Source organism: Callionymus lyra, chromosome 10, assembly GCF_982586985.1.
Source record: "Callionymus lyra chromosome 10, fCalLyr1.hap1.1, whole genome shotgun sequence".
NCBI lineage: Eukaryota > Metazoa > Chordata > Actinopteri > Syngnathiformes > Callionymidae > Callionymus > Callionymus lyra.
In genome coordinates this window covers 18953023-18980911 of record NC_141827.1, presented here as the reverse complement: position 1 = coordinate 18980911, position 27889 = coordinate 18953023, and the positions used below count along the sequence as shown (strand labels likewise).

Here is a 27889-nt window from a genome sequence, read left to right as displayed (position 1 = left end):
AACTAAGGTAAGTAAGTAATATTTATAGAGCGATTTTCTTGACCAGGGTCACAAAGCGCTTAAACAATTAATACAACACCCAATAAAATAGATGCTTAAAAGCTCAAGACAGCACAGAAGTGTCTCTTAAATGGATCTTGGATCTCTATTGTACTCCAGTGGCAACATGAACAACATCACAAGAACAACATCAGATTTGGTCGCTGTAGAATAATTTATTAGGATCTTAAAATCGAAATCATCAGAAAATAAACAAGGAAATAAGAAAGCGTCGCTGTAAAGCTTGGCAGGGACGTCCCAGGTTTCTTTTTTTCTTCTCCAGTCATTGTTGGCCCTTCACGTCACAAAAGTCCACATAGCAGAACAGATTTTTTTTTTCTTCTTTCGTTAATGAAAATAATGCCACAGAATCCTCAGTCATCATCGTTCCGCTCTCACCGATAAAAGTTTCTATTTGTCAGGTACAAAATAACTTATTGCTTCTCTTGTAAGATAAAAAGTTACAGTGTTGGTGTCCAGCAGTAGTTTTACAGCGAGTCTAGTTTCAGCACAAGTCCTTCCAGCTTGTGGGCTGATGTGGGATCCGCCCCGGGGGGGAGCAGAGACCCTGTTACATTCCAGGCTCCTGAGCGCCCCCACCTCTGTTCACAGCTACGACACAAACGTCTTTAAAGGGGAGCAGATGAACCCGACATGAAACAGTTCAGTACCAAAAACAAAGGCGAAATACTCTCCCAGAAGTAGTTTCACGTACACTCGCACTCATTCAACAGCGTTAGTGTGACGTTGTCGGTCCTTCATTTAGAAGTTTTAAAAAACAAAAAAAAAAAAAAAAAAAAGAAAAAAAAACTTCACAAAAATATATTTATATAGAACATTTCCAAAAAAGAGGAAGAGGGACCCCTGATTTCTCCTGGTGAAGATGAAACTCTCGCCACACTGGAAGAATGATAAAAACAAGTCCCATAACAGAAGGACAGATGACATCCCATAATGCTCCAACCCCGACAAAAACCAACCGATGACATGCCAGCTGGTTCAGTAGCCCCGCCCCCTTGCCCATATGTACACTATCTTACAGGAAGACATAAAAACTTTTTTTTTTAAACCGATGACAGAATAAAATACCTCACAGATTATCATGTTCATATTAATAATATTACAAACTTGTTTGTGTTTTTACCAAAATATACATTTTTGTACTTAAAAAAACCTTGTTGGATTTGTTCTCTTGGGTTTTTTTTAGACGACAAAAGAGAGCTTGTGTTCACATCAGTAACGGCCTTCCAGGATTTCATGTTAAAAAACACATTAAAATATAAGAATAAAAATAAAAAATAGTTGCTCTGTCAGTTTTCTCAGCTTCCAAGAGGGGGAGGTGGGGGGTGAGGAGGGGGTGAAGAGGGGGAGGTCGGGGGTCGGGGGGTTTTTGAAGTGAGATTAGTACAGCAAAAAACAGTTTTTAAAGATATTCAGTCGGTGGGTGGAGCCACAGAGGAGCTCGTGTGGCGGTCGGCCAATCGGAACGTGCCCTCGGTGAGCAACCCGTTGTCTGATTGGCTCGTCAGCAGAGGAGACGCATTGGTGTTGTCGGGTCCTCTCAGTGGTAGCCGTTGGTGAACGCAGTAGCAATAAGAGGGCCCTGAGGGGTGGGGGGGGGAACACACACAGTGATGAACTCACACACACGTGTGCGTGTAATGTGCGTGTCGGGGAGAGCGTGACCTACCCCGAGGCTGTGGCCGAATCCTGTGCTGGGGGCGGGGCTTGCAGCGCTGATGTAGCCGCTCACCCCTGAGTCCTGATTGGCTGCGGCGTAGAGGTCGGCCATTGGTCCGGGGCTGCTGGTGCCCAGGAAGCCCGCTGTGCGTGAAGGGGTGGAGCCTACAGGACACCACACATCTGACTTTTTACCACCAGAGGGCTACACACTTCAACACAAACATCACGTCTAAAAATAGCTTTTTATTTGTCACAGAAGGCTATTTTGAACCCACTCTACCTAACACACACTCGCACACACACTCACCTCTAACCACTGCTGCTGCGGCTGCTGCCATTGGTCCGTACGCGGTCAGAGGGATGGCTGCAACATAAACACACACACACACGTGAATATGTTGCTGCGTCAAACATCTGCCGTCGCACACATCCGACTGACGACAATCTGCTCACGACAACAAGACAGTTTCCCTGGACTTGAATATCTATTACAATTGTGGTAATATTATATATTGTACATATGACCTATAAAAACATGATTTTGATTAGAAATTAATTGTGTTTTTATTCAGCAAAATAACAATAATCTTAAATTAAAATAAGGGTGATAAAAGAGGAACGGTGTTTATTTGTACGGAGGGTCAGAGGGTCGACTAGCAAATTAACTCAACTTATGGGTTTTGTTTTCGTCTCCCTCTCTTGCCGTCATGTGACCGTGAATATCCAATTAAAACAGCCAGTAATGTATGGTGCTAGTATGGTTATTATCGCATTGCTCCTACAGCTTAATGCAAGTTAAACTCAAGTTTTTAAATATTTTTTCAATGCCATTCGAGATTAAATTTGAAACTAACAGTTAACTGAAATTGGGAGAAAAAAAACCTACATAGTGACCATTTTAGCCATGTTTTTATTTTACAATAAAACATGACTTTTTGGTTCAGTTAAAAGCCTTTGTTTGATTCATTTACCAGAGTCTAAGACATTAAAAAAAAAAATCTCTAAATTATTATTGTTTTTTTAAATAAATAAATAAAACTGAAATTTAACCTAAGTAGTTTCAAGAAATTGTAAAAGGCCCCGTTTTTTAAATTAATTAAATTCAATGCCTTTTAAAAGAATGTAAGGATCCGCAGGAACCCTGTATCCACTAAAAACCCAAAGCTGCCTTGATGAGTTCACAAAGAGGAAGTGAGCCGAAGAGATTGAAAATATGTTTGGAGCAACTAGTGAATGTGTTCTTCCAGTTAGATTGTGATTTGATTTGGGGAAATTCTAGTCGTTTATGATTTTTAGTCAAAACAAATCATCTAAGCAATTTAAAGTTTCATCTAAAACTACAAATTACCATTTTATAAAGCTGAAAAGTTTTATCGTTTGCTCTCCACCTAATTAAGTTTTTATTCACAGTCATAAGTTGAAGTAATATTTAAAAAATGAATTTAGGGACAAAAGATCCGTCTCTGCATGCATGCAATTAAAAATAAACACACTAGTCTTGTAAAAAATGATTCCCGGCTCACTGAAGAGCCATGAAACTAAAATAACAACTGCAGAGTTTATCTGTTGTTCCTTCACCAGGACAATGATTCAGCTGCTTCATTTGACTTTTAAAAGAAAAGGTTTTCGGTGGTCTGCGGGGAGGAGGGACGCACTGACCTGCCAGCTCAGCGGGGTGGGATGATGTCAGGAGGGGGGTCCTCTCTAAGTGGAATTCTAGAAACACAGGAGGTCAAGAGAGAGCGCTCTGTAAATACAATCACCAGTGAGACGGCTAAGACAAAGCAGGGAGGGGAACATTAGCACAACAGCACAGAGTCTAACATGTGGGTCAGCGGGGGGGCTTGGGGGGTCGGGTCGACGGAGAGAAGAAGAGCCGTTTACATCAGCGTACTGCAACAATGTTAATAATCATCAAACGAGGCTGTAGTTCACGCAGCTCACGACCTTCCCACACACACAGCTGAATAAACCACACGAGCAGACTCCCCTCGATGTTCCCCCACAGCTGCGCCCAGGACTGGGCCGTACGTGCAGACACTGACCTGGGAACTGGTAAGTGTATCCAGGCGCGATCCCAGAGTAGCTGCGGCTGGTGTAGGTGGTGGTCTGGAAGCCCGGGTAGCCTGTGACGGAGGTGAGAGTGAAGCCAAGTGAGTGAGAACGCACAGACGTACAGACATTATTGAGTCGTTGCTTTTTAAACCTTCAGGCTTGTAAAGTGTTGTGACTGCTTATGTCCACTAGAGGGAGCGAAACGACCACAAATGCGTCTCTCGGTTGGACTCGTCCAATAAACGGTTTATGAACTTTTAAGTCGACCACATATGTTCTACATTTTATGACTTCAATTATCTCCAGGTTTAATTTGATTTCGGTCTATATAGTTTTTGTCCAATAAATCAGGATAACACACAATTTAATTCAGTGTGCATCAACATTTTAAAGAGAAAAAAGTAGATCTTCATGACAACATGAAAGAAAATAACAGGAAAAAGTAAAGTAAATTATTCATTTAGAACCATTTCAAAAATTAACAGTAACAAACTTTTACTCGGAGACAAGTTAATAAGTGTAACGGATAATCAACAGTTAATAGATGCGACTTTGAATTTAGTGTAATAAAACAACTTTAAACAACTTAATTTAATAAGTTCTACTTTTTTTAGTGTTATATTAATTTGAGTTTCTTTCAACCTGCAGTGGCTGATCCATCTTACTTACAAAAAAACAACAGAATTGATTCTGTATTTTCTTCAAAGCTAGCTTCATATCAGAGGCCCTGGCAGGGTTTAATCTATTATTTATTTACCGTGGTGTAAGAAACAGGTCAGTCGTACTCATATCAAAGTTCTATAATGTCCGAACATACCGAGCATGCCGATGCCCAGCATGAAGGCGTCCATTCCGTAGGGCATCACCCGGGAGCGTCCTCGTGCCGAGGCGGTCGGAGTCATCACCTCCTTGGGTTGTGCCTTCTTGCACTCCACCTGAGATTTAACATGGAGTCAGTTGTGTAAACAATCAAGTTGATACAACTATTCATTTTTAGCTAAATAATTCATTTATATTTCATGTGTCTATTTTTGTATTACAACAAGAAACATGTTATTTCTATCCTAATTTCTTTTCTCTAAATACACGTGTGTAGCCATTTTTCTTGCTTCTTGAAAAAGAAAACTTTTAAAGGGGAAAATATATCTCGATTACTGGGCTATCGCCGCTAATTCACGATAACAAAATATTACTTTTAGAAAAACAATATAGGACATTTTAAAGCTTAGGCACAAAAACAAAGTTACCGTTTATCACAAGTGTTTTTTTATATTTAGATACATTAGATAGCAAGATTAGCTTACATGATAAATTAGCTCAGTAGCTAACTAGACACATTTAAAGACGATTTAAGTGCAAACGGTGCTAAACATAGAAGACTTTTGAAAAATTCTAATTTCCCAAATCTAGAGAGTTTTTATGAACTATGAACTTAAATGAATATCACAATATCAATGACACTGTCCATGTTTCACTTGTGTTCTTAAGCCTCGACTTAAAAGGAAGTTCTTCTGAGGAATTTCATTTACAGTTTCATGCCATTTAACAACACATTCCTCCATCTCTCGTCATTTCCTCACCATTTTGTTGTTGATTTCATGGAAGTGTATCTCGCACACTTTCTCCACCACATCCTCGTTCTCGAACGTGACAAAACCGAAACCTGGAAGACACAGAACGCATTCATTACTTTCCAGGCAGAAGAACATTGAGGCGACATTTAATATTCTGGAAACTTTGATCCGACCTACAGGTCTGGAGATGTAAAAGAGTCGCTGACGGAAATGAGATTAAAGCTCGCAGGGAGTCCATTAAAGGTTAATTACATGGACAGGAATAGAGGCGCGCCTGAGCTTCTACCTCCTTCTTCATCGTCGTCGAACCTCCCTGACACGGAGCAGGAGCCAAACTCTGGTGAACCTCATGTATGAAGACAGGTCCATTTCAGGCGTTCACTATAAAGTGTTCGAAATACCCGTATATCGAAAAATCGCGTCACAAGATTTAACACCACTATCTATATTAAGCATCGCCACAGAAATATTAACAGATCGGAGAGAAAAGAAAGACGAAGCAGCTAACTTTGCTGTTCTGTAGAGACGATAAAAACTTTCATTCGACACATGAAAGTCAACAATAACTAACATTCTTGTTAGTGTTAATGTTGACTTAATTTATTGGATCGAGGCAGATTCCAATGATGGAGAGTTTGTGTTTTATAGTGGTTTAAAAAAAAGACTTCAATTTGAATTTCACAAACTTCAGGACGATCAATGATGACACAAAAATACATTTAACAGCTAGTTTAGTTTAGTCATTACACTGTTAAACACTAACTAAAATCCTTTTAAATTATGTGATTATCACTAATGTGATTATTTATAGTTTCTTACATTAAAATTGTGTTTAAAACCGTGATCAAGAATAAAAGTCATCCAGACCTCTGAATCTGATTGACCAAAGGTATGCATGCATAGAAGGACCTTAGAGCACAGACTAGTTTATTGGATTTGTTAAGATCAATTGTGTTATTCTAATATATAATTATACTGTGAGGGCTTCTTTTATTCACATTTATTCCAAAACCCTATTCATTTCAAAGCAGGGAAGACTCTGAGAATACTTTTATTTGACTTGTTTATTCTAAGTGTTATTACAAAATCGTTATTATTTCGTTCTAGACTTTCTGTGATCACTTAATAATCTTGACACTTGCAGAGTTGTTTGCCATTTGTTCCACATCGTCACCCTTAGTCTTTTGTTTCACCAACTTCACATATTTTTTCAGGTTAGAGGGAAACAAAATTTACAATTTAACTTTTTCCTTAGTCTTATTTTCTTATTTTGTTCTCAAAATGCTGAAAAACATTGATAGTCACTCATGTCATAAATTGAAATAAATAAAACTAGCAATATTCACCTGTGCTGTTGGAAACTAAAGGTTGTGGGCATGACTTGGGACTAGTCTTAATGAGATAGTTCACCCAAAAGTCAAACTTCACTCGTTTTGGTTAGAATAATTGTCAGAGTAATCAGTTATTTTATAACAGGTAAAAATGTTAAGTCTATATTTTATGTTCACTTGTGGCAGATGTTTAATAAATAAAAAGCAATACAGTAGACTGTAGGCACTCTCGACGCACTCACGATATTTCGGACCAATTCCACTTGTGGCTTCAATACATGGTGGACGGTATATGGATGTTTTTAAGTCGTTTTTGGAGGAAGTTCTTCAACTGACGGCCATTTGCTACATTAAAATGAACGAACATTTTTGTCTATAACTCTAAAAGGAACAGATTACAATGAAACTATTTCCAACCTTTTGTCGACATAGGAGTGAGTAGAAAATGAGTGAAGTTTAAATTTTGGGGAGAATTAACCCTACAATTACAGCAAAATATAACTAATTAAAAAAAGAGATGAATTAGATGATTATTGATTATTATTTTTAAACTCTTGACAATTTAGCTTAATTTCTAATCATGAAGTATATATATTAAATATATATACTGTTTATATATAAATAAACGTCATAGAAAGCTAAACTAGGTGGTGTCAAGCATCAGACTCCATATGAAAATCTACATTTAGAACATAGGAGCCTCAGATCCCGTAAATGTAGTCGTTAAGCAGATCGACTTACAACTTTGTTTCTCAACCGCATTAACACGATTTTGTATTTAAAAGCGAAAATGTTGGCCACATTTTCAAGACAGTTCTCCACCTGAGCACTGTATTATAAATAGAATAATTTATTATCAATCTTTGCTCTTGAATAATTGAACGCTCAATCTGGGCGAAGGCTACGGCGTCTCGTCTGCCACGAGAAAACCTTTTATTTAAAGGTGTAAATGTGAACAGTTCTTTCATGAAAGTACTTTTACATTTAAATGTGTTTGTTCTTACCTCTGTGTCTGTTGGTCGTTTTGTCAAACATGAGCATGGCATCATCAACCTGTGACGACAGAGCAGAATAGATTAGCTCGGACATATTAACACAAACACACACACACACACACACATCGTTGCACAGCATGGGGCCCTATTGTCCCTCTGTAGCTCCGGAGCACGAGGGCAAAACAGATGGATAGGCTGGAAGAAAGAGAGGGAGGGCTGACAGGTGACAAAGGAGCAGAGAAAAAAAAGAAAGGAAATGAGGATGGGGGTGTGTGAAAAGATGAAATACAATCTATCATTGTGAAAAAAGAGTTCCCCAGTTGACGGCAGCACTGGAGGAAAACTTCCTCCATTCTTTCCTGCGTCTCCGTCCTGCTCGCTTCACCCTTTCATTCGTTCAGTCTCACTCTTTTTTTTTCTTTTTTTTTCCCCTCTCTCTGCAAAGTTTACAATTCCCACGGAGACCCTGTAAAGAATTTCAATTAGGAGAACTTGCCACCCTTGCAAGTCGTTTCAATGAAAGGGAGAAAGCGGGAGTGTGTAACAGAGAGGTGGAAAGAGAAGAGTGAGGTAATAAAATATACATATTCACACAAATGCTGGAGTCTGCAGGTGAAAGTTTTGGATCGCTCCGTGCGAAACAAACAGTTTTCACTTCACTCTCCCCACTTTGGTCCTGAACCCTCCCCCCTTTCCTTTTCCCTCTCTCCGTCTTAAGAGCAGCACTAAAAGTGTTCAAACTTCTTTGGGTCACAAGCGAAAACTGAAAGGTGTAGTCATGTAACACACCCAATAAAGCGAGGGAGGACAGATGGTGTGGACATGTGGAGAGGAGAGACGGGGTCGGACCAAGAAAGAAGGACAATCACTGAAGTTTTATGGATGTGGTGAGTGAGGACATGAAGAGGACCAGAGTGACTAGAACATTGTCAAGACGGGTGCTGGTGGACTTCTTATGCGATTTAAATTTGCTGCAACTCCAGAAAATAACTTGAAATCGGCGTATCAGCACTTTTCATTCACAAAACTGATGACAGTTCCCCCTCCGGAAAACAGATGCCAGGAGTCACTCGTACATGCATCAAGAGATGCACAAGCTTTTCAGAAAAAAACAAAACACTTAATTGGGTGGCCAAAAACAAGTCCAAACACTGAAAGTTGTTGATGAATTCCTCTGGAACATGATCGGGAAAATCTGCTCAACGCACAAAGCTGCAGCAATGAGTTCACTGAGAGGGAGTGTGGTGAAAAGAAAGGGGCGTTGCAAAAATAAGTTTGGAGTCACATTACTTTTATTGAGTAAGAAAGTGAGTCGAGAAAGTTAGTTAGGATTTTTACCTCAAAAACGTGACGCAACATTGCCTAATAAAAGTCAGGGAGTGAAAGTAAATATGTAGTTCAAGTTAATCATTAGCAATAAGTTCATCATTAAGAAAACTTTAACCACATTTTTGAAGTAGAAAGACACAGTTGTGGTTTTTCGTTGCACCATCTAATAATGTACACTAATGTTAACCCTTGTGTCGTCTCCGGGTCACAGTGACAACACAAGGGATACCACAAACACATTTGTTTACAGCTATAAAAATCGTTTGAAAAAACAGGTCACATATGGAATTTTAGCCGCGAAAAAGTTAACGAAGCAGCATCACCGATACCTAAAACCGAGCAACACGATTCCTCCATCTGACCCTCCGAAAACACATCCAGCTTCGATCGAGTCTGTCGACAAATTCAGCAGCTAATGCTCTAAATTTCACTCCAAACTTTCCATTATATAAGTGAAAAAAAGCCCACAGCGGCGTCAGGACTGACCCTCCTCACCCTCGTCCTTATCAGCGTGCAACACGCTCCACTCGCTGTCCTTCATTCAGTTTTCTACCCTCCGCCCCTCCCACCCTCAAACCCAATGACACAGCAGTAAACAGACAGCTGCACGCCAACATGTTATCTGGAGAGTAGAGTTACATGCACGGACGGAAGCGAGCGGCGATGGAAGGAGCATATGTAGCCGACAAACATCACGCCTCGTAGCAGAGCTCACGCCGCCGCCGTCCCACCCCGGCTCTGAGCGCCTCCGAAAGCAATAAGAAGACGATCTCCGATGTCCGCTGCCCGGGGTGCTGTAAGACAATCTGATTGGATAACTGTGGGGGTCTGAGATTGGCTTAGCGGCGGCTCAGTGGCGACTACTCAGCATTCGCACAGGGGAAACTTAAGGTCACACTCCCATGGAGGTTCTGAGCCGAAATGAGGTCGACTGCATAAAAAACAAGCCGGGAATATGCAGCTGCAGGTTTTTTTTCTCTTTTTTTTTCTGACGGTATTGTCAGAACCTGAAAGGTGGTATTCACATTTCTTTCCCGGCTGTCTCCTCACATCTCGCTCCATCGTTCTCACTCTCTGTGGCCATCTCTCCAAACAGGCCCACAGACAAAGTGTTCAGTCAAGCCTCCTAATTGTCGACTCACATGGGTGAGTGGAGTCTCAACTTTTCCCGTCTGTGCCGTCCATGCTGCATTTTTCTCCGACGCTTTCTTCCGCTTGCTGCACACGCTTATTCTCAGCGACAAGCAGAAATGAGGTGATAGGAGGAGGGTTTTTTCTTTTCCCTGAGTCATGAGGCTGGACAATCTAGAGTTGTCCAAATGTGTGACCGAAATGGAAGGAGATGACTCACTCGGATAGAATTTTGTGTATTTCACTTGAGATCTGAGGGGGGTTTGTGGCATCAATTACATCACAGCCACCCTCCCAAAGACTCATTCAAGCAATATGATATAGTCTTAATAGATACAGTATCATATCTGTAGTGTTTAAAGGAGGGATCCTCTTAGTCTTGACCATGGTTATCGAAACATTTGATGACCAACCTTTTCACTAGTCCCGTTCTATGTGCTTTTTGTTGCCTTTCCACCAGCAGATTTTTTGTATCGGCTCCACTGTTGTTCCAAACAAGCCGAGCCAGGACTAAAAAAAAAAAAAGGTGACGTCGACTGACTGCCAGCCAATGATTGGTCAGAGAGTTACGTCACTGAAGAGTCATCAGCGCAACTCCCAACACAGAAAACGAACCCAACATTAATAAAAAAAAAGAACACTGCAAGAAGGTTTTTTGTGTCTGGTAAGAACACCACTGTCTCAACGTTTCATGAACCCGTAGTGACCCGTTTCTACTGGGTTGTCTTTAACCTCTTCTACCCAGTTTGAGTTTCGTTTCTACCGACACATTACACAGCAGGTACCATTCTTAGTACTTGCTCCAAGTGGAAGAATTCCAGTACGTTTGTGGGCAAACCTCAGGTCAGACCCACCACACTCGGCTTATAGGATGGGAATAGCACTTTCTGGGAATAGGGAAGTACTGGTTATAATCACACATATATCTAAAAAGGAAGAATAATCCTCTTTTCACTGTGCCTTGTTTGCTTCTCAATGTAAGGAGGTCAAACACCATCCAGACAACTTAAAACTAGTCAATAGATAGAAAGTTCTGTAGATCACCACTATCCCCATCTTTCTGACCTGAGTAAATAGTGGTTCACAAATTGCATCATTAATTTTTGCTATAAAAGCAATAAGATCATTTCAAAGTTTCTCTGGTATTGTGCATCTACACCTGCATGGTTAAAAAGTCAAGTTAAGCATTTGCTACTAGCAGGATCAACCAGGGACCTCCAGTCTTAATCCACAAGGAGAACCAAGATGGGAACTCCGGGATGCGTAACCAACAAGGGGTAAAATAACTTAACAAATGGTTTTGTTTGTAGTCTAACAATGCAGACTTTTTTTCCGATAAAAGCTAATGATCTTTGACTTTACGTCGACATCACGATGGAAACCAATGACCTCCATCCGCTCCCATCTCTGATCACCAGCTCCACATTAAGCCTCTGCCCAAATGAAGTGGGTCGGTCTCCACTCTGGTCCAGGTTAAGAGGGATTACCAGACCTTCACCTCATGATTCGAACTCGCTTCTCATGAAAGGAGCTTCGATGTAATCAACAGAGGCTCTCGACTGCTTACACCTCAGAGAGGCACCTAACCTTGGCTTGGACACCTGACGTGTCACTTCTATTAACCTCCGCTGCACAGAGAAGCAAAAATAAAAAAAATCCAGCATCAAAGCAGGAAAACGCATTCTGTGCTTTCTTTCTGAGGTGGTGCCGAATGTGAAAATAAACAGGACACCAAGTCCTTTCCCCATCTCAACCTGCACCTTGTAGCCGGGCTCGCACAATAAACAAAAAATACCTCCTGCTCAGCAGGAATGCTCAGCAGGATTGGCGCTATCCATGATACAAGCCTTTAGTCTCACGTGTCCAAATACAGCTCACACACTCTTCAGTGAATTCTCCACAACACATGACTGACTTTCCACCACCAAAACAGCTTGAAATAACTTGACTGGAACACCAAGAAACACATTTTCACATCCAAGAAGATTTGAGATAAGACAATGAAAACCATTTACTATTACCATTCTATGATTTTTTTTTATATCAAAATTATTATACGTTATCCTAATTTCTTACTTGAATAAAAATAATACTATTTACTTTTGGAATAGAATTATATAGAATGTTTGGATATGTAGGCTAAATTATTTAATTAAATCAATTTATTGAATTGGTAAATAAAAGGAAAATATTTTCTACAGCCCAAAAAAAATAATTCAGAGTGAAACAATAAAACTGATTAGGTAAAAAGGTAAAGCATGGCGTAAGCTGGGATCTAATTTAATTTCTACACAAAAATAAACCATAGCTGTGACTATTTGAATGTTAACTGTAAATATAAATACAAATAATTGTATTTTATAATACATAAACAACTTAATGGAAATACAAACCATAAATGAACTATGAATATGAAATAAAAATGAATAAAATGTTAAATAATGATACAGTACTGTTCAATATCAATTTTATGTATGGACATTTTCTTCCCCCACCCATTAAATAGAGGAAAATGTTTGGGGGTTTTACGGCAAGTTGCAAAGCGTGCCCCCTTACCCCCCTTTACACCCCAAAAAGTCAAAGTAAAACTACACGACTTATTATGTAAAAGTAAAGCATACATGGTTTAAACATGTTTTTTTCAGGGATGGGAGTTCTTAGAGCAGCACCTGCTAAAACAAAAACTTCTTGTCGCCGACTCGGGTAACATCTGGATGGCTGGCTGTGAATCGGGCCATCTGCATCTGCCCAAATGTAAAATACAATGTAGCAGCAGGTCACCACGGCAACCGGCTGAATGGGACCGGAGCAGGGTGTGCGAGTCTGAAGTACAGGAGCAGCTGTTGCATCTGATTAGTTAATATTAAGGAGCCCAAACTCTCCCCTGAATGCACCCCCGTGTCAGGTCTCCACTCAAACTTTTTTTTCTAAATTCAAACACTGCTGCCTTTGTGACCCATCAGATAGCTGCTCTCCCCCTTTTCATATTCAATTTTTCCTCCTCACTATCTCAACATTCCGGCTATTCTCTGCCCTTCAACCCTTCGAAGTTCCCTCCCACCCGCTCCATGGGGGGGTTCTTCTTCCCTTTCACTCCCCCCGCCATCACCCGCTTTCCTTCTCTGGCTGAAACACACAAACAGACACACACAAACACACCCGGCCACTCATCTGTCTCCACAGCATGTGTTTGCCTTTCACCAAATTTCATTCAAAAGAGCAGAGCAGGACACACTCGAGTGTGGAAGCTGCCAACACACGAAAACACCACAAGAACAGACTGAGGAAGGAACAAATGCATATGGAGCCGAGCCCCCGGGACTGGAACTGAAACCGGCCAGCACTTTAGATTGAAATCAAACGATGTTTTTTCTACTGTTAATTGTCACTCATCAATAAACTAAATTATACAATCAGGTGTAACTCGCTCTTTTGTCCAGTAAGAAACACATGATTCGCTTGTAAGTGAGCAACAAAAAAAGTGATCCATGAGCTAATGGTTACATTAAAGAAACCAAATTATTAAGACAAATAAACCTCTTGGCTATGAGAATTTTACACACGTTCAATTCAAAAAAGTTAATTCCATACAGGAAGCAGGATGAATGAAAAACAAAGAGAAAAACAGTTACAGTGAACGCAACATTGATGTTGCATCATTGATTTCTTGAGATCAGCTGGGATCAACTATTATTTCCATGGGGTTCATAATAGACTAGTTGACCCGGTCACAGTGTGCAGGGGGAAAGAAAAAAAATAAAATGGTACAGATATATTTGACTGTACAACCGCCGATATTTCTATGTCCATCTATATACAGAAACATACGGTTCATGTCTAAAATAATTTTGTGATGATTTTTCTTACACTTCAAATTTTGGCTGTTGGCTGCCTTTATTTTGTTGTCCTTTTAATCATAACGTAAATGTTTTAAATCTTTTAATAATGTAAAACCCTGAAAAAGCCAAACAGCCTAAGAAAACCTTGTGTATATTCTTGATAGATTTTTAGACTTTAGCCAGTTTAGCTGTATTCTACACCGAAACACTCCTTTAAACCACTTATTTTGAGGTTTGGTGTTGGAAGATGCTTTTACAGGCAGACAGAAACACACAAAGAATATAATCTGCCTACAAACACAACACAAGACTCAAGCTACGCAGTTGTCAAAATAAAATAAAGCGACACACATAGATGACGCTGGGGCCTCCGTCATGGTGTCATGGTGTATTTCTATCCAAGATTTATCTCCTACAACTTCTAGTTTAAAATACTCTTCACGCTTTTGAGGGCGTTTCAACATGATTCAATTTAACCCCGGGCCGCAGGCTTACCACAAGTACTATGGATAAAACATAGGGAAAAACACTTGAACAGTGGCTTTTATATTCGACTGTGCAGCTTACCTTTCCAAACTGGTCGAAGTACTGCTTGACATCTTCAATGGTGGTATTGACCGACAGCCCTCCGACAAAGATCTTCTTTGTCCTGGTCACCAGCTAGAAGAGAGAGAGGAGAATCGTTTACCACTAAGCACGTTAGGTAACGGTGAGATGGGGGTGATAGTGAGACGTTTTGTTTGCGGCCATTTATCTGATTGCTGTGGGTTTTTTTCAAGAAGGCTCTTGTGGCCTACTGGGTTCACCTTTAAGATGTGCTGAGTTGTAAGTCTCAGGCCGGTGTGTATGTGTGTGTGTGTGTGGCTGCTTATTCTAAGGGTCAGTGCAAAGGTCACCGTGTCAAGCTTCACAAGTGGATTGTGGCCCATCTTTGGGTCACGTGGTGAACTCTTAACACCAACATTCAGGGTGATTAAGTGTGACATTGCTGCCGCCCTATCCTTGAGACTCACCTTAGGTTGGGCCCGGCGAGGAAACGCCACCTTTGGGTCAATCTGGGGACACACAGAGAGAAAAGCGTGATCAAGAGTCCACAATCCCTAATTTTTTACAAATAAAATCATGTATCCTGTATCATATTCCTAAAATATATATATTTTTTAAATAATCTTGTTATTAATAACTAAACCAAAACCAAACACAGAATTTCTTCTAGCTCTGTGTGTAGTTTGTAAGTTTTGTAAATTGCTGGAAGACAATGTGCGAGTGTGTGCATGAAAGGTGGTTTATAATGCATGTTTATATACACTAGCACAAAGCTGCATTAAGGAACAGCAAAACTCCTTGTCATCAATCACACTTTTAAAAACAGGTGATTTATTCAACAGCAGACAAACTTCAACACAATCATAGAACTAAGTGAGAGGCAAAGATTAATGCAACAACCTTACTTATGGTGCCAACAAAACTGTGAACTCCCATGATGCCAGTGACGGGTGATTGGATGCAAAAATATTCTATTTAAATTCTACTTCTATGATGCCAATGCAAAAGTTAGCAACAGCTGTTATTGGTTGGCTGGGCGACAAAGCATTATCTTAGCTTTTAAGATTACAATGTTGGGTTTGCAAGTTAAAATAAATGTTATACCACTATTTTGATTAATGCGGGGGGGTTCTGAGATCGTAAAAGAGGGACCACTTTAATTCAAGACCTGACCGCCAACTGTCTTAAACACACATGAGCAGAAAACAGACCTAGAAAGGTCAACCTTTTTTCTCTGTGTATTCTTTAAGGAGAGTTCTAGAATTGAGGGTTTATTGTCGTCGCAATCATTTTTTCTCATTCATCTTACTCTTATTTGAGGTTTCTCTGCAGAAAGAAATTCAATGTTACGTTGTGTTGAGTTGTTCATTTCAGAGAAAAAGTACATACAATGGAAAACTACCTTTTCTTCTCACCAATTTAGAAACAGCCTTTTAACACTGACCGTTTTGTCCACACTGGTTACGTCATGTGTGCATCTTATGCCTCACAACTATTGCCTGTAAGGTTTGGTACCGAATCCACCATATCACATGGACCAAAGCTCGGACTAAATTCGGACTGTTTTAGAGTAAAAGAGAATTTGTTCCGGGCCTGAATTTAAAGTGTGAAAGCTTCCTTAGAATCAGCAATTCTAATTAAAACCTCCTTGTTCTCCCCGTGCGTTCGGATTTCCTCTCACAGCCGACAACATAAAAACACTGTTTGCTTTAAAACCGAATTAAACTCACAACCTCCTAACTGAGAGGCTGCAACACTAACAACTGACCCGTCATGCTGCCAGAAATAATTATAGGTTATGATGTTTTATATCAGCTTGATTATCAGACACATATTAAAAAAAAAAATTGCATAAATTTTCTGCAGATGTTCAACTCACCAACTGGTCTCACAGTGTGAGCCTCCAAGTCTGAACAAATCTAAAGGTCAACAAACCCGGGAATAGAAAGTACACAAAACCTCGAGTATGTATAGAAGACCGCTGTTGACGCTAGTGTCGAAATCAAAACACCGAGTAGGAAAAACACACTCTTTGAATTACCATGTGTCCAAGCAGTGTCCAAAACCAGCATGTGATAAGTGTTTAAAACAGTCGTCCATCTATATATAGATCGAGATCATTATATATATACACACACAAATTCATTCCCCTTCATTTTGGATTAGGCAGATTTGGCTGCTTCCTCCCCAGTGGAATGTCTCCGCAGTGGTCAAGGTTGAAGACTAAATTAGAAGCAAATGAGTTTTGAATGAGCTGGCCTTTAATAATGCTAAATATGCAAAGCCTGGCCTGACATTTTGAATTTGTGCGGAAGTTGTTTTATTTCGCACTCAAGCAAACGTGAGAGATGATTTTAGGTCACAGGACCTCGCAGCGTCTTATGTTCTCAGCCTTTCCTTCTTTGTTCTAATAATTGGATGCACGGAGATATTGGATTGATATCAGCACACGAGCCAATCACGAGCCCAGGGATACCTGGTTAACACGTGAACAATACACACACAATACCGGCAACAGCTTTGACTCAATATCCAAAACAATCCTTTCATCCTGCTCCTGCGATAATTCCCTGCTCGGGATGAAGAATCTGCAGACGAAAATATCCTTCGAGGACCTTTAAGTGCCTGAGATTTAGCACTGCCTCAAGAGCACAGCGCTGTGTAACTAATGATGCAGCTGCATCGCCCTTGGAGGGGATTGCAGAGGGACTTTGCACCTTTAAGTGGGACAAAAACAAGGAGAGTCATGTCACCTCCAGCTGGTCTCAGCGCGAATATGAAGGTGACAAGGGCACACAAAGGCAACAACAGCAATGTCCCCTGCACAGAGAGAGCCTTAGACCTCCACACAGAAACTCATCTCTTCCTAGCCAATCTTTTTTTGCATAAGCGCTCCATAAATATAATAGTTTTGGGTAAATAAAACAAAATAACTGAATGATGTACACTTGCCAGCCCTGTACATGGAGTTGTAATGCTCAAGAAGACATTGTGTTGCATTCGCAGATGAAGAACGACAACATCAACTTGATAAGCGAGATTTTGCGCTAATATTTCCAGGCTAGCAATACACGCACTTCTGTCTTTACCAATTTGACTAGCGTTTTAAAAATATGTTTAGTTCGTGTTAATAAAAGGCCTATCCAAAATAACTTATATGCATATAGAAATAACTGTCTGCATGTGAACAGAGCCCTGAAGGCATTGCCAGTCGGTATGAGACTCAATTCAAATAAAGACTGTAGAATTATGTAAAGAAAGAATTATGTATCCAAAACTATATTGAAGGCCAATTAAAATGAAAAGTATAACAGTGAGTATTCCCTAGCAGGTAGTCTGTGTGTAAAACACACACATTTCAACTACTAAATTAAATATGATTTGAGCTTCTCAAATGTACTGTAGCCAATGAGTATGATGTGAACATTTATCTTGCCTAAGGGCCACAAAAGAAGCGGGAATATATGTGGGAACTATGATCCTGGATGAAAAAAAAAAAGTAATCGTATGGTATAATGGAAAACTAAACTACTAGATTTAAAGAGGATAAAACTCAAGAAACGGTACATTTGTATGTGACACAAAAGTGGACATATTCAAACATAAAATAAAGAAATAAATAAAGGTTTTTCAGTATTTTTAAAAGGTGTTTTCTCATTTTTCATTTCGGTTCCCCAGAGCTCGTATCGTGGGTAAGGGTTGACTCAACAATGTCAGGTTATCCATGGGAGACTCAAATTAGAACCACTACCTTAGGCACTAAAAGAGCTGAGGCAGCTAAAGCATTTTTCTTCTTCACCTAGTAAGGTGTTCCAGACAACTGGGAGGAGGCCCTGGGGACGACCAAGGTCACACCTCTGGGTTCCTACAGAAGAGCTGAAGCAGTTTTTTTTTTGTGGTCAGACTTAGCATGAGTGGAATTAAATAGAAAGATGGTTATAATATTATAATATCTCCACTTGACGTTTGTAAATGTCAGCCAAGCCAAGTGTCGTTTAAGGATCCAGTTATTAAGTCTAATTACTAGAGCTAGAATTTCTAGTGTAGCCACTAGAAAATAATGCTCCTATAAATATTTAAATCACAACAAATAAACAAATTTCTGCTAAGTGTATTGACAGTACAAGTCCCTTTTGTAAGTGGTAGGTATGCTGAACGAAAATGACCAATGTCCAATTTTTTCAAGGACATTTAGACATTTATATAAACCTTCTAAACATGTATAGCGTATATAAAAATATTCATAAAATCATCTTCTAAATATATAAAAGAATGACATTTCTGTTACTATGAGGCACAAAACACTTAGAATTGTCGAAGCTACCCAACTATACACACACAGGGTTGTAAATACGATTTATGGAGATAGTTGTAGCTGGGAACACAAATGAGATTTTCATTCAGAATATTATATTGATACAGTTGTGGGTTTTTTTCCAGCTTTGCAATAGTGCGCTTTTACAATGTGCACAGGAATTTAGCAATTTAATAATCCATGTGATGACTTTTCTGTACCAAACAGTTTGGTCGTATCAGGCCTGTAGAACTTCTGAATTCTTGGCAAACCGTCTACAGTGCAGTTAACAAAGCAGCAGGCTAATGCACAACTTTAACTAGGTGCTATGTAGATCTTTCAACAATGACCCAGTCATCTAAAACGCCGATGTGACCATTAGCACTGCAATGCTCTTGAGCAAAACCATGTGTTTGCCAGTACTAACCTGCATTCTTCACGCATGAATTGATAAACCAGACAGCACATAAACTACAGACAAGCCCAAATACATTCTGCCAGTCATTTGCAAATATGCAATTCTGTTCATTTCATATAGTCCAATGAAATATTTAGCTAAAGGTTGCTTTTATGTTAAAAACAGAAGAGATAATTCATGAGGCGCCAAGCCTATGTCAGGATATGTTGTGCAGAAAATGTATGATGGTGTTTTTAGGGGTGTGAAAAATACCAATACGATATATAGAAGCATAAATATTCAACAGCACTTTTTTAGGCTTTCAAACTGTTTGTTTTTAATCAAAGTTATTTTGTAGTTTATATTTCGATATAGTGTGTATAAAATAAAATTACATTATTCTATTCACAGTTGACATTCAAAACAGAATTTAATTAAATATGCGAAAGGAAAAAATTACAACTTGCGAAGTTTTAGCGATGACTGAGGATTAAAAGATACAGTCAATTTCCTGCTGCTTTTAAAACTGATATACATGTTTTGCCACCTTTAAATTCGAAACAAATGAAAGCAGTTAAGGCTTAGCCAGGAGCCATGCGGTCTGTAAATTCAGTAATGGCAGAGTCAAGCATACAATACTACAAATAAATCCTAAAGTATCTCAATATATCAAACCCTGTAGCCCCTGTCTCGTGATGCGCATCTTATCCCAATATACATACATACAGTGCATGTATATATACACACATCCGGAATTAGTTAAATAATAAATATACAACTACTATCATGCCATGCTGTTAAAACTATCCACTGACGAGAGGAGCGGCTTCACTTAAGCATCATGCCTACATCAGAGTTTGACAAAAAAGCATATATCATACTCCAGGAAGACAGTTAAGCGAAAAAGCGAAAGTGAAACAGCGTCTCCAGGTTACAACGTTCAGAAATAGCGCTTCATGTCTCAAACAGAAAGGCTTGACATTTGAGAATGATCTCCACAACTTCTTCCAAAGAGCTATGGCTAATTGTTTACGATGGGCTCTGACTACGTCCCACTTCATGACATCCAACCTCTTCCATCTACTGCAGATGCCTAGCTTTTTTAGTGGTTTTAGGCTACTCTACTACAAATAGTCACCTCACGTGGCCCAGCGCGTCCAAAACTCTTACAAACTGAAAAATAAAAGGATAACGTCAAGGAAGAAATGTGCAACAACAAAAAAAACCTCCCTAATGGGTAAGATGGATGCAGGAAGGAGGACGAAAAGAGAAAAAGTGCACAGCTAGAGAGAAGGCATTCATTTGGAAAACGGGAGCCGGCCCATGAGAAAGTGGGCCTGTCCAGTGTAGCGGTGCAGCGTGGTCGTCCCAGCAGGCAGCCCCTCTGATTTCATTAATTAACAGGACAAAGAGTACAAAACAGATGGGCCTGTAGAGGAACTGGGGGCTCCCGTGCTACCCCCACAGACACACATGCTCAGAAGCCATGATAATGTAATAGTGGCACACATCCGCGGGTCCTCCTCACAACACTTGCAGTAACCTGGTGTCAGCACTCACGCCGAATTATCAATCTTTCCGCCGCGCTCCTGCAACACAGCGGCAAGATTGACGACACAGTACCAGTTATAGCAACTATAATCAATACGAGGCCAAACAAAAAGCTGCACACACACACACACACAAGACAAAAGGATTGTTAATGCATTCACAGTAAGAGGGAGACTTAAGTTTGGGCCCAGGCCAGCCGGGTCAATCTGTTCAGCCGAACAATGGTCCGGTAATTAGTTAATGAAGCTCACTAATGAGGACCCCGGTCCAACATAACCACGGTTCTAACCAGGAACGTTTTGCAACAGTGCCCCTTTGGCCACGCCAGGGAAAGGAGGAAGGTCCTGGATTTATCCTGAGATCTGGAGCCTTGCGATCTCGGAAGCCCAATCCAGTTTGTTTCCCTGAATCCGATTAGTTGCTTTTCAGATCTATACTAATTACAGCCCAGAGACCACCTCCACAACTGCCGCCCCCCCCACCCCCCTTCAGTCCTGACCACGTCAGCATTAACAGCTAATCTCCAGTAAGCAGCTGGATGCTATCGCTAGTGTTGGAACTGCCCTACGACCAGGCGGAAAGAAGGAGGCTATGAGTGGTCAGCATTAGAGACATCTGCATCGTAGACTGGATGCTGCTATTACTAGAATAGTTTTTGATTCATTTATAATTTAAGCGTATACAAAAACAATATACAGATGAAAATACAGCATCACTTGGGAAGATTTCTAAAATGCATCTTAAATGGAAGGTGGCACTACACATGAGAACTTCGTATTTGGTCAACATTTATTTGTGCAGCGCATGGCCAAGGAAATACACTTAAAAAGCGATTAGTGATTCTTTCCCTGAAATAATAGGAGGCCGGGGGCAAGAAAATGAGATCTGAAACCATGTTGTCAGCATGTTTTGAAATAGAATGAGGTAATACAGGTTCTAACGGGTTGGTTGAACCTCCATTACCTTTTTGAAATGTTACCTTGATTGAGATTTTATTTGGGACGGAGTTTTTGGTGAAGTCGGTTACTTGTACTTTTAGCTCAGTTTGAAGTTTTTCTCTCCCAATAACATTACACAAACAAAAAGTCTCAGGACATAAGTTTAACAGAAGGTCAGACATCCGTTTATCAATCCCAACTCTGCATGACAAATGTACTTCCACTTTCAATGTAATCCCTTCACTAAGCATCAACTTCTTGGTTTTTGGAATTTTGCAGATTCATTGTTGACATTCATAATCTGAGCCTGCCAGAAAAAAAAGACTTGTCGAAGGGCAAAGCTAGAACACTGAATGTATTCTCCAACAATGAGGTTGACTGTCTTTAGTCCAATGAGGCGCACAGGCCTTGGCATGTGTGAAGATGACCACAGCCGACCGATGTCCACGATTAACTGGCATGTGGGCTTCTTCAAAAACCATCACGGTCAAGTGCTCCACCACCTTAGACAGACTAACATAACTACCCTCCATCCACAGCTGAGGTTAAAAGTTAAGAAAGGAATTTTATTGAACATTAATTCTGACAATGAATATCTAATCTATCCAAGCAACCATTGTGATCCACTTGTAGTTATAAAAAGTACACTTGATAAAAAGTGTTTTTTTCCCCAATTCATAAATGATCAAAAAAAGTATCATTTTTTTTGTGAGGACAAAAAAAAATCTCAGCTCATTAACAAGAAAAGTACCATGACAATAATAAACTGAAACTAAAATCTAACCTGTTCATATTTTGCAAAAGGTTAATTCCATGATAAACTTACAATGTTTAAATTATAACTTCTCAAATAGGTTAAACTCGAGTTTATAAATTAATGAACTAGCAAACTTCACATACTTATTAAAGAAGGCTAGCAGAAGGAAGTTAAAAGCCAATAACACACAGATCTCCTGGACATGAAAAGTAGCAACAGCCCAGTGTCCAATTTCACTTATAACCCGCTGTAAGGAACCTCTCAGAATGAACAAACAGCAGTTGTGCGTTTCTTCTGTCCAGAAAAGCAGCCCGGCAGAGCCCCGAGGCCTTACACGGGCCGACAGGAAATATAACAAACCCAACTATCCTCGCCCCGACAGAAACAATATATAAACTCTGCAGTTTGTTGCGTTACATACATTTTTCAGCGCCTGTTTTCTCAGGAATGGATCCAAACAACACACTTTTTTTTTGGTCAATACAAGATGAGAACTGTCAATGTTTAATACCACATGCAGCTTGGTGGTCGGACCTTGCTCTGGTTCACTGGCTTGACTTCAAACTCTCGCTCTTGCCCTCTTTTCATTCATACAATCATTTCCTCTCGCTTCACATCGCAACCTTTTTTCTGGTTAATAAATGCATAAACGTCATTCTTCCCCGTCTTGGATTCTGTCATCCCGAGTATGTTGGGATTCTGAGAGTCTAAAATAATATCAATACTGCCATAAATCCTGGTCTACAGCTACTCCTACATGTTATAATTACTTCGGCTTCTGTTTGCGAGGCCTTATAGGACGACCCTTGACCTCTCCAGTGTCAATTCATTGGCTTTCAAAATCCCTCGCGAGTACTAACACTATCAACATTAGAAAGGCTAATCAGAAATTCATGTTCTCTTCATGTCATAGATCACAATTTATAAAGTTTTTTTCTTTCCTATTCGTCAACACAATGCAGAACATTCAACTCATTCTTTTTGCTCAATCGTGCTACATTAGAAAGAACATCAGGTCAAGGCTTAAACGCTCTAATTCAAGACAAGAAGAGAATGTCTGAAGCGCTCAATTTTTTTTACTATAGGCAATACCAAAAAACTAATGCAGAAGCTCCTAAAAAACAAATTAGTTTGTAGAAATGTAAAGGACGAGATGATTTTTAATATGATAAATGATAAATACGAGGCTTCAAAACAATACAAAGAAATACCATTGAGCTTTCTTGGGTACACTTCCCAGCCTTGTGTTGCCAAAACAAGCCAAGATCCAAAAGGTACATTCCATTTCTTCTGATTGCTTTTATCATTTGGTCGAATAATCATCGAGCCTAACTTCACCAGCCAGCCTGCATGGGAAGCTATAGGTAGCCTGAAGAATCTTGACAATAACTTTTTTTTTTAACCCAATGTGACAAAAAAAATAATATCCAGGTCTAACCTGAATGAGTCTTAAGTTCATGCAAAATAGCAGGAGTTGTTATGGAGACATAAATCCCATCGGGCCGGGCAGTTACAGCACCGTCTCCTGTGGCTGGCGTCACCCCCGGCAACTGGCCTGCTCCAACAACCAACGCACTATACCTTTGGTCCAACCCCCCTGAGCCCTGCTACCTTTCCTGCACCACCAATTTTCACTCTCAAATGATCACAGTGTGCGTATGTGTGGTTAGGTGACGACACCCTGTTCCGCTTCCAGACCAACATCAGCCTTCACACACTCGAAAGAATTTAAAATCAGTGACAGTGGTCCAGTCAGAGCGTTTATGGAACCACTGCGAGGGACGTAACAACCATGTGAAGTATAGGCCATCACCTTATGTTTGGTTCTGGATGTTCAATTTTCAGTGACTCAGAACTTTAGACCAAACAAGAATGACGCAAAATAAAAAAAATAAAAACTGCCCCATCTTAAGTGTGTGGGACAAAACAGTGCCAATTCAAATACAAATTTAAACAAAATAGTGCACAACATAAAACAGCTGTAGCCTTAAATGTATACTCAATTTTTGAAAACATAAAAACATTACTTCTTACTCTTACTCTTATTTGGGATTTTTTAAACCCTTCTTGCTTAGTTGAGCAAAACATCTAGATTTTGTTTTTAATAAAATTACGAAATTCTTCCTATTTAAAAATAAAATAGCAGTGACTCAAAAAAAGTGTTGAGTCACTGCTAAGCCTCTCTGTACATGTCACTAACAAGGCTAAAGGTTATCTTTAAAAAAAAAAATAAGATAACATAAAATACAAAACAGCAGGACATTTTTGTTGCATTTGTAGGTAAACAAATCTTACGACTATTTAATTTATATTTTATAGATGGACAGGTTTTGTAATCGTACAATTATCTACACTGATGTTAGCGTTAGCTTGTAGCTCTTAAAAAGGCTTCTGTCAGATGGCAAGTAGAATGCTTTCCAGGAGAAAGACACTAATAATTTAAAGGAAACCAAACTGTAAAGGCCGGATAGATGGATCGCCCAAAACCCAAATATATGTTGCTTATTAAGAGCTTTTTGAAAAGGATCTGAAGACAAACTACCGTCTTGGAGCACAACCACATGCTAACAGATGCTAATTATTGCAGCGCTAATCACGGAGTAGCTCGGTAACAACCAAACAAGCTCCATGTTTAAGATGTCATTTTATAAAATGTAGAAAAGATGAATACTCAACAGGCTTTCACAAACCATTACATATAATTTTGATGTAATCTTCGATACTTTAGTCTCCACACAACATAACTCCTTCCAGACTTTCGGAGAAATAACCGCAAACCTTCTTTTCATGCATGTTACGCTGTTGTTTTCTAATTTTGTGGGGGGCTTAAGTGGGAAAAGGTTTCGCAGGGGCTTCAACCCCATTCAGGTCCCCAGGTAACCATGGCAATGAAGACCAAGAAAGAACGCTTTCATGTTGTGGCCACCAGGATTTGGAGGGGAAATGAACAGAGCGAGAAGGAGGAGGAAAAGAGGAGGGGGGCTTTTTGAAAAAAAAAAAGAACTTTACAAGGTGGAGGGCAAAATGCACCAAAGGGGGGAGAATCATGCAGCATGGAATTCGGGGAAAAGTTTGTGAGAACTCACCGTTTTAGAATCCAGTTCATGTCTGTTTTGCGCCAGAACTTTCTCCACACCGGCTTGATCTGCGTACGTCACAAACCCGAACCCCCTGTGAAGAAAGTAGAAGCAGTTAATGGTTAGAAACACGCTCCACACAGAGACAGAAGTACTGAGAATGTTACTAGCTAAAATATATTCTGCTTGTCTTTTTGGATTCAGCGTTGGGTTAAGTTATTTCAAGATTTATGTATTAACTTGCGTTCTATGTTTTAAAAACAAAAAAGGCAACATTAAAAAGTATTGTATTTTTTTTATTATGAAAATTGTGTAAATTGTATCCATTTTAAAAATACAAAGCAGACACATGGACAGAGGTATTGCACTGGAGAAATAAATACATTTTACTAGATTCCACATCTACCCCATGAAAACATGGAATTAAGTAAAAAACTGCTCGATGTTTTTTGTTTGTGGTAGAGTTCAGTTGGAGTCAACCTGTTTCCTGTTTAAAGGAAGCGTGCACATTCAGCACCGTGTTTTTTTAGATTACAAGTATAAACCAGAAGAGCATTGTTTAATGAAATATTTACACACACTTTTTGGTGAAATACTCACTCGATGCCCATGAAATCTAAATGATGGGTGCGAACGCTTCTACGATGAATGCTAGGCGGTCTTAAGAAAAGACACAAACGTGTTCAATTTTAACCCTTGTTTTTTGTTGTTTCTTTTTAAACTGCAGTATAAAAGTTCTCCAGGTGTTTAATCAATACAAGAAAGCTTCTTTATACACGAACATAGTAAGTAAGTAAGTCATTTTTATTTGTATAGCGCTTTTCCAGACCAGGGTCACAAAGCGCTTAAACAATAGTGACCTTTTTTTAAATAATAAATGTAATTTTTTCACAATATTGGTTATAATGGAGCGTCTTATTTCTAACACTGTAAACTATGATCCTAAATAAATAAAAAGTATAGTAGGTTAAACGCGTTTAGGTCATGTTCTGAGTGTTATCTTGTCCTTTAAAGTATATACTTTCTTGAATATCGTTTTGATTGTTTAAGCGCTTTGTGACCCTGGTCTGGAAAAGCACTATACAAATAAAAATTACTTACTTACTTACTTTAAATTACTTAAAGTTAGCCTTTAGATTTAAAGGTATTCATTTGGGGGCAGCTGTATATAAACATAAACTTAATGACTGGATTCAATATGAAGTTGATATTTAATAACTTAAGATAAACACGATGAGCAATATTATGGTCGACTGATGTCCTCAAGTAAATACTCTACAAGTGTACCTCGTTACAGTTGTGTGTACTTCGTTACTCGAGAGAGAGAGAGACACGCCTCCTTCTTACCTCGACCTCTTGGTAACGGGATCCCGCATCACCATACACTCCTTCACCTCCCCGAAATTGCAGAAATACTCCTTCAAGCCCTCTGGAAAAATAAAAAATAAAAATAAAGATGTGGTGTTTATAAAACCCCGGGCTCTGACATTTGGACGGAGGGGATGGATCGCAGACAATGGGGGTCGAAACTAGGACCACGTTGTTGTGTCCCTCCAGTGGTCAGACCATCTTATTCAGCACCATCGGTCCGTTAATGGGCCGTGTGCAGAACCCAAACAAAGATGATGGTGATGATGATGGTGAGGATGATGATGATGATGATGGTGGGAATAAGTTGTTGTGCGTGTGTTTCATTCACACTTGTGTGTGAGTAGCGTGCGGGACAGCTCACCTTGTGTCGTCTGCCAACTCAGACCCCCGATGAACATTTTGCTGAAGGAGAGAGAGAGAAACAACACGCGGTTAGAAATAGAAATAGAAACGCCGGGGATAAAAACGCTCGCGAACAACACGCGTCGTCCATGGATGGTGTTTTAAATAATAATAAAATTTAAAAAAAAGATAAAGTGAGAAGAACGCATCGGCCATGTTTGGAGTGACCGCCCGGGCCGTTATAATCCCCCCCGTCGGAGGAGGATGATGGTGAAGTTGGCCTTGTGGCTTTTTTTTTTTTTCTGGAGAAGCACAAGGTGAAACAACACAACCGTCTCCATCACACGCACACGCACACGCGCCAGGCGTCTTTTGTCTTTTCGGCGCGCCGCAAGGAGACACGCAAAAAACTCGAGCAAAAGTCCAAGGTGAACTCGTCCCCCGGCGGCGGGCGAGGGGGGCGGGCGGTGCTTACCAGGGGTCGTGGGGGGAGTTGTCCGTGCCGGGCGACAGGCTGCTCTGGCTCCCTTCCGTGTCCATGCTTGCTCTCCTCGCTGCTATATTCCCGCACTGTGGAGGCTCCGGAGTCGCGGCGGCTCCAGACTCAGGGGCGGGCAGCTGCGGGGGGAGGAGGAGGGAG

General features: G+C 40.0%; 1 protein-coding gene across 2 annotated transcripts; it reads right to left on the bottom strand.

Annotated features, from left to right (window-relative positions):
* Positions 1–195: 195 nt before the first annotated feature.
* LOC148070849 (RNA-binding protein Musashi homolog 1-like) lies at positions 196–27889 on the bottom strand. Of its 2 annotated transcripts, XM_087800395.1 has the most exons (14): positions 27725–27873; positions 27269–27309; positions 26884–26965; positions 25546–25630; positions 14990–15031; positions 14544–14636; positions 7687–7735; positions 5358–5440; positions 4595–4712; positions 3768–3848; positions 3382–3438; positions 2030–2086; positions 1730–1884; positions 196–1642 (listed from the first exon to the last, which is right to left on the bottom strand). In XM_087800395.1, the coding sequence occupies exons 1-14, from the start codon at positions 27787–27789 to the stop codon at positions 1601–1603; spliced, it is 1050 nt and encodes a 349-aa protein (XP_087656521.1). In that variant the 5' UTR covers positions 27790–27873; the 3' UTR covers positions 196–1600. The 2 variants fall into 2 exon arrangements, with proteins under 2 accessions (XP_087656521.1, XP_087656520.1); XM_087800394.1 differs by lacking the exon at positions 3382–3438 and having other exon boundaries at positions 27725–27889.

Excerpts from the sequence above, each read along its gene's own strand:
- LOC148070849 (XM_087800395.1), bottom strand. The coding sequence starts at position 27,789 with ATGGACACGGAAGGGAGCCAGAGCAGCCTGTCGCCCGGCACGGACAAC. Across the intron at positions 5,441-7,686 it reads AACGACCAACAGACACAGAG|GTTTCGGTTTTGTCACGTTC; the intron begins GTAAGAACAAAC and ends TGTGTCTTCCAG. Across the intron at positions 1,885-2,029 it reads CGCAGCAGCAGTGGTTAGAG|GCTCCACCCCTTCACGCACA; the intron begins GTGAGTGTGTGT and ends GGTGTCCTGTAG.